The following is an 8068-nucleotide window of genomic DNA, read 5'->3' on the forward strand; positions in this document are numbered from 1 at the left end:
CAGTTGTATTGGACTCATACTGACAAAGTTTATCCACATCACTAGTGGTGGTAGTATTTCAGATCTCATTCAACTAACCCAAGATGCACCAAGCTCTGGTGTTGAATCTAATTTACGGTGGCTCTTTGTTTTGGCAGTTGCTTTTACGCTGTTCTTGTCGACTGTTTTGGCTATGACGTGAGTACCAAAAAACCCCCAAGAAACAAAAGAGACATTTATGTCCAATTATTCTATTCTGCATGGCTCACAGCTTGCATTTCACTCACTAGGCATGAAGTGAAACCAAACGAACGAGGACTATCACGATACATGCGATTGGGGATTCGACTTTTAGGATGTCTAGCTATCTTCTTTACTGGGTTTGGAAGTGAGGTCCCTCCTGTTGGGTTGATTGGAATTGTTGCTGCGATATTGGTTGTGATTGCTTCCATTGAATTGTAAGATGTTGTCACGTTGTTTGGTTTGTTAGACATGCGTTGTGCTCATCACTCTTTTTGTCTCCTGTTTCAAGGGATACTCGATATCGAGTTGACAGAGATGAGAAAATCCGGGAATGAAAATCGTGATATCGTTCAATGATCTCATATTAATTTTGTACATTAACACCATTTCTAAATTTTTGCTACATTAAATTTTTGGTATCATATTAGACAATCAAAAAGAACATTCGTGAAAGAATTCCTCATGAGATTCCTACTCTATTGTTGTCTCTAAAGTTTCGTCGATTTGACCTCGACTGGAGAATGAACCCACTCCAGCATTTGATAGGAAGAAGCCAGCAAATTCCCCTCATAATCATATAGCAGCACAGAGACATTGCTCTTCCCCATCGACAAGAATGCTTGGTCTAGCATACGGGCAACATGTGGTTTGGATGATGAAGGGTTTGGGCGTTGGAAGAAGTGTATGACCTACAGTAAAGGGTGAGTTGGTGTCGAATGCAAACAAAACACCAATGCGAAAGCATTCAGGAACGTGCAACGCGTACCATTCCAATAGTTCCTGTTTGTCGTAACGTTGATTCTTGAGTTTTTGCATAGACACGAGCACTATATGCAGAAAAAATCAAGGTAAGAATCGTCATGTCGACCAGCAAGTTTCTAAAGTGGGATAGTACCCTAATGTGACTTCCAGATCTCTAAAGACATCTATTGCATAGCGTCAGCTTTCTAGACGTTTGAAACCCAAGGGTTTCAAGATCTCACCAGCGAACAAAACCACAGCCGCAGCATCCAGTGGTCTCTCATCAGCTATTTCTAGTGATTGAAAAGTTCAAGGGCATCCTCCGCATTTTATGCATCGTAACTCGTCCTCTCACCTATATAGCAAGGCAAATCTACACCATTCCGCAACGACACAACTCCATCCTCATACCCATCTTTAGCCGCTTTTGTCCACCTCTCAACATCTCCCTGTGAACACTTTAACTTTGTGTATTTACCTACAGGATGCCGGCTCTTTCTATGAGGCCACACCAACAATTCAACAACACCATAATCAACTGCGTCATCATACGCCACCATACTCATAACATTAGGTACATCCATCGTTAAATTCGACGTATTATTTTCAAAATTCCCGAACGTAGCCTGCATTGTTGCGATTGGTTTGAGTGTAATGGGTTCATACATTTTGGAAAAGACGTGGACAAAGAGACCACCAGTTTTGATTATGTCGATTGTGACGTGGAGGGTGTGTTTTGCTGGAGAGAGGAAGTTTATGTGTGCAGTGTATGGGTCACGGTATTGGAGGCCGTATGAGGTCAGAACGTGAGTGTGTGTTGCGTGGAAGATTAATGCAGCAGCGTATCCTAAGTTGCAAAAGATTCTGTATCAGACATCAAATAACTGATAACGGTGTTATCAATTAGTGATGTACCTCCTAGCGCAGCTCCAAGTGCTCTACATACAGTGTGAAATCAGAATTCTTGACCTAAATGTTTGATGCCAATTGTGTCGAGACTTACCCATACCATTCAGGAAGCACCGTGATCTCGTACACATTTGAGCTTATACGTTTGCATGCAATGGCTTCATCGAAGGCATACTTTCCTGGGTTGGCCATCTCGTCTGTTGCTATAGCAGATTTGCGATTTCTCGTGGGTTTGCACTAGTGTGTTGCTTAAGATAATTGGCATTGAGCAGATCCGGTATTTGCAGCATGAGGTTACGTTGTTGATGCGTCGCAACATACCTGAGCTTATCGCGCCTGCAATTACGACGTGGTTTATGTGAATTGTGAAGTTCACAATTTCAGGTAAGCTCACGTTTTCGACGCTATCTCATCGAATATGAGGAGAACTATCCCTGCTCTCATATGAAGTACATGCCGTGAGAGCCTCAATCGCGTCAAATATCTGAAACACGCTCGCCATTTTTTGTCTGCGTCATCTCAACTTGCTTCGTTTTCGTTGCGCCAACAAAATCTGACAAATCGGAAGGAACTACTACCGTAATTTAGGATATGGCTCCATGGCACCATAATTAACTGGGAAACTCATAGACATCAAATGCCAATTGACTGAATATTCTATTTGGTTTTCACAACTTTCCAAGATTAATCTTCAATCTCCCATCCATTATTTCCAATGCTACATCTCCATACTGTAAGAAATCTTGGACACGTCCATCTGCATTATTGTTCTGACCTTTCAATACCCGTGCAGCAATTCCCTGTACTTGAATGCCTGCACGATATAAGGTGAATGCTATGCAAAAATCAAGTCCCTTTATCGGATATGGTCGTTTGGCAGCTGCACAATATCTTCTTATTAGTGCTTCTGGTTCGGGGATTGAGAGTGGTCTTGGAAGATTACGGTATCCGTCTAATGTGGAATCGTGATCAGTGAATCAATGCTTTCTGAAAATATGCAACATGGTCGTTACTTGGAAGATAAAACGACATTAATATGGTAGCCAAATCGTTAAGAGGATGGCCGACGGTCGACTATCAAAGAATGTCAAAATTAGCTGAGCCATACATCACACAACAAACGCCCCTTTTAAAAGACTCACAGTCTCCCAATCAAGAATAGCAACAATCTTTGGCTGTGTTGGATGAAACATTATATTTCCGGCCTTGTAATCACCATGAACCAGCGTAGACTCATCAGCTAGCGCTTTAGCTTGCTTGCGAAGCCAAGCCTCAAGTTCAGCCTGTCTGTTCAATTCTCCAAGACGGGTTCCATCTGGTTTCAGTAATGGTGCTTGCGATGCGCCCATCTCAGAATAGACCTTTACTTGACGTTCAAAGTAGTTGCTAACGCGCCCGTGACTAAAATTGGCCTAAATCAAAGTTAAGGAAACGTTTGTAAAGAGTAGCAGTATTTGTAGATCTTTTACCAGTCCAACAGCCTTGTAATTCACACTATGGAAGGCAGCCAGCACATCAATGAGCTCATACCAATATGCATGTCTGTCTTGATCAGGAACATCTGGAAACAATCCGTTTTCTATAACGCGACCCTCTACGAACTCCATCACATAAAAGGCAGATCCAATAATCGAAGGGTCTTCACACATATAGTATGGTTTTGGGATTGGGAGTGTCGATCCTTGTTTTAGAGCCGACATGATTTCGAATTCTCGTTCAATCTGATGAGCTCTTGGTACGAGCTTGCCTGGTGGTTTCTACATTGATAGACTTCAGTTTGAGAATGGAATTTGCTCATGGTTTATGGATCTACAGATTTGTTATGTACCTTTCTTAAAACATATTTGACTCCCCTGCAAATGTGATGGTAAAGCGTCAGTACACAATTGAGTTACTAGCAGAAGATATTGCGTCTTACCTGGAATCCTCCAACATGTAAGTTGGGTTAGACTGGCCAGTTTTAAATTGTTTTAGCGTTAACGGCGGCTGGAATCCAGGGATTTTTAGGGCCAAGTGAGCTCCTAACGCTTCCGGGTCATCGACCTTGAGAAGAGACGTCTTAGACGGTGCTGCAGCCATGGTTTTCTAATCGGTTTATGGGTTGCCGTGGTCGTTTGCGTACTTCAAAGTTAGGTGTCACAAAACAGCTTGATTTCGGAATTGCAGTTTTGTTGGCTGTAGAACTTTGACGTCGCATTCAAGCCGCGTGGGCTCACGCGCGATCTGGACATGCCCATCGCAACTCCCTTACATACTATGTTGACGGTGCAATATGCCATTGCAATATATTTTCGTATTTTCTATTTTATTTTCGTGGGAACGACCATTAGTATTATGAGATTGCTTATTAAAAGTCGTTTATATCATTTGGCAATAGTAGTTTATAAATCGACGACGCAGGTTCAGTCAGATGCTCGCATGCCGAGCATTGATCCTGATTTGCATTGCAGTGCACATCTGAGCCACTAGTTATCGTCCTGCCACAGTAGAATTTATAGAGATTATGGGATTTTGTGGCATAACCAGCTTCATTGACTAGAAATCCAGGAGGCAATCGTCGACGTTGTAAGTCCGTGTCCATACAGTCCAAACAGTTTAAACCAGTAGTTGGGCCACAAAATCCATCATGGTTCCGAAGCAGTAGACTACCTCTGCAGTAGTATTTGCCAGTGGAACCTAGCTTGCGTGTACGTTGCGGCAGTCCTACTCCAAATCGACCCCTTGACACAACAACAGCTGTTGGGTCGAAGTCGTCAGGGCCGATATTTGATGGTGGCAGTCCTGCTAAAAGTCGGAGCCCGTCAATCAGTTTAGCAGGTGGTGCTGATGCCATTTCGTCCTTGTGAGCAGAGACTGTGTGCTCGAGAAGCTCCTTTGCCACATGCTTTGAAATACAGACAGGGCAGCTAATTACACGCAAAGCACAGTTGTTTTCATGATTTTTCCCTGTAGATTTGATATCACAGTAGTTGCATGCAAGTGGTATGGATCCAATGATTCGTTAAATTTGTGAGATTGCTCTGATACCTATTTATCGCTTTTTATGTTGAATCAATCCTAATAACCAGTTCACGAATAGACAAGTCAAAGCAGGTTTACGTTACGGGGGATTTTCGACAAGTTGGGCACTTGTTCAATGGTTTGATACAACCAATACAATAGATCTTCCCACTTTCTTGGGCGTCATCAGCAACACAGAGACATATTGTACACTGAGTAAAGTCCTTTAACTGTGTACCGGGAAAGTCGGCGTCACCAGCTGTTGGAGCACCAGGACGATGGTGTCGTAGTAGGAGCAGGTTCGCCAAACAGAGAAGACATCTTGTTGATTTTGCAAAAGAGGCAAATCTAAAAGACCGTTTAAAATTGCATCAAGATACATGGCGCTTTCTATCTACTTTTGACTTGCAATGCGTACGTGAATGATGGTTTAGGCCCAAGAGTCACACTCTGAGTTTTAGACAGATTCAGATATCGCAGTTTTACACGATGTTAGAGCTACAGAGGTAGAAGTAGTAAGTAAATCACAACGTGCATCAAAGAAAGAGAAAGCAAAGCGATACAGTTCAGCAACGCACCTGGCAGTAGTTGGGAAGATGATTGCAAAGGCGTGCGGAAACACCAAGCAAGATGTTGGCGTGAACTGAGGCTGACGTTATAAAAGTGATTTAACAGCTCGACTTCACGTAAATCTAACTATGAACGAGCTCCAGATGGTCTCCTTCGCCACTCTGTTTACTGTGCGCGTATTGTTACCAGTTCAAAACCGTAGATTGTAGCAATGGCCCATTTTGGAGAATCCGACATATCGCTTATAGGAATCCATGCAAATGCACAATCTGAAGCAGATCTTCCAGAGGAAATCAACTTCGAGATAGGTCCTGACGATGCAAATAACGATAATCAACAGGAACGGAGGAAATTGTCGATCGAGCTTGCGCAAGAAACTGGGCAAGAACCTACTATTGTGATTTTGGATGGTACCCGCGGTGATGTGGTTCTTTGGACGTTGCCGGAAAGCGCTGAACACCATCATCATCCAGACGTAAACATTTCGTGTTTTGTCTATATCGCAAGAGAGTCACTAACTTCCATCTTCTATAGAAAGAATTTGGAGCTCTGAAAGCTGGCAAACCTTACTTTTACGATGCGATCTATCAGAAGTCACGAGTACGTCGGTGCAAACTGTTATCGCTGTGAAGGTGTTTGGATCTAACACCACGCCAACAGCCAAATCCCATCTTTGCTATGCCAATAGGTACGATACATCTCAATTCATATGTATTTGAGACGCTACTGATCCCCACTCTAGCCCGACAGTTCTTTCTTCATGGAAGGTTATATAGGCCAACTAAAGAATTGGGTGTTTCTTGGAGTGAACTCTGTACGTCTAGAAAACACACTCATGAGCAACCAATTTCACCAATTGCTATCATCAGTTCTAGACTTGTTCTTTGTCGGTGTTATCGGCAAAGCTGACGAAATCCTAAAAGATGGAACATTGGAATCCCCAAAGATCAATGAATTTGCTTTATGCTTTTGGTTCATTTGGCTTGTATGGGTCGCACTGCAGGACACTTCGAATCGTGTCACATTCCCAGGTACAATTTGCCGTTTTTTCTCCTCTTGGCATATCTTAACATCTTGGCAATGTAGGTCTCAGCACTCGCCTGTTCACGTTTTGCAACATGATTCTCGTAGCTGGGCTCGGACTCAATATTGCAAATGTTTGGAATGAAACCCATGAGTCCAACACCGCAAATGTGTTTATCGTTACCTACCTCATTTCAAAGGTCCTGTGTATGTGAACGTTTTAACATCATTTTCTTCAAAAATCGCAAAGAACTTATACCATTTCACTCATTTGTAGATATCGGAGTCAGCTTACTGTTATTGCAGACGATGCCTAAGTGGAGCGGACAAATCCTCACAAGAGCAGTTACAGTTGCTCTGCCAGCGATACCTCTCCTCGTCTCATTGTTTGCCAAAGAGTATCGAATTTTGCTGTACTGGATTTCTATCGGAGCTGAGTTTATAGGGTTTGCTGGCGCTATCTTGGTGATTGGATATGTCTTTCCTGCCGATTGTGAGTTAATATCTTGACTCTCAAACTTGTACACACTATAACTGATCGGTTTCCCTTTCAGATCGTCTTGCATTGGATTTAGCGCATCAGACAGAGAGGTTTGGTGGATTTACTCTGATCGTGTTGGGAGAGATGGTTATAGCTCTTCTGTATAGCAGTTCATCTTCGGTGAGTGGTTCATAGTGCTGATAGTACACCCTTAGCTTACATCTGAACTCTGCGACGACACAGTCCTTCTCGTCAGGCTATGGCGCCGTTATATTGGGATTGTTCATTCCCATGGTCTTCTCCTGGCTATACTTTGATATGGACGGTTGTTGGAGACTGACACGGTATAACGCGTTATGAAAATATCCAAGTTTAGGTTATTAGAAGGTGATTCCCCTCAATTAATTAACTGTTGATAACTATTAGGCATGCTCTGAGGACATCTCCTTGTATGGTTGGACACGATGTTCTCAACAGGTTTATCATGCACAGAGCTAACTGGCGATATCAAATAGTTCGAGGACTGACGTGGTCCAACTCCCACTTCTTTCTGCATGCAGGAATGGTTAGCTCTGGAGGTTCATTATCAGACTTGATTCTGGCATCGAATGCGGACCCAAACGGAGGAGTCGATCCGCTGTTAAGATGGCTGTTTGTTGGGAGCGTAGCATTTACGCTTTGCATGACATGTGTTTTGGCTCTCACGCACGTCGTTTCTACGAACGAGCGGGGCTTGAGTAGAGTTGGTAGGATGTTTATACGACTGATCAGTGCTGGAGGTATATTGGCAGTTGGATCTGGATCGCAGATCACCGCGTTGGGTCTCATAGGAGCTGTATCCAGCATTCTTGTTGTTGTAGCGGGTATAGAACTCTACACACAATGGATAGCGGATCTAGATATTGTGAATCCTAGGACTGCAAAGTCCGCTTAGTTAATCTGGTACATTGTAATTTATTAGAGTATGAAGCTATAGTTTGCGAAGCCCTACGTGTCAAGACGCATGGAACATTGCTTCTATTCTTTTATAACTTATAACAACATTCTGTGTGAAACTGTCCTAAAATTTGGCTTTGTTATGAAACTGGCCAACACTAAATTTGAAACTCAACGTTCGCGACG

At 42.9% G+C, this 8068-nt stretch overlaps 1 protein-coding gene across 1 annotated transcript; it reads right to left on the minus strand.

Annotated features, from left to right (window-relative positions):
- Positions 1 to 2540: 2540 nt before the first annotated feature.
- SmJEL517_g04860 (uncharacterized protein) lies at positions 2541 to 3951 on the minus strand (the record flags this gene model as incomplete). The annotated part of the gene is made up of 6 exons (XM_031170788.1): positions 2541 to 2824; positions 2886 to 2946; positions 3015 to 3284; positions 3342 to 3629; positions 3701 to 3725; positions 3791 to 3951. The coding sequence occupies 6 exons, from the start codon at positions 3949 to 3951 to the stop codon at positions 2541 to 2543; spliced, it is 1089 nt and encodes a 362-aa protein (XP_031023252.1).
- Positions 3952 to 8068: the final 4117 nt, after the last annotated feature.

The sequence above is a fragment of the Synchytrium microbalum genome (genome assembly GCF_006535985.1).
Source record: "Synchytrium microbalum strain JEL517 chromosome Unknown SmJEL517_scf0037, whole genome shotgun sequence".
Classification (NCBI taxonomy): Eukaryota; Fungi; Chytridiomycota; class Chytridiomycetes; order Synchytriales; family Synchytriaceae; genus Synchytrium; species Synchytrium microbalum.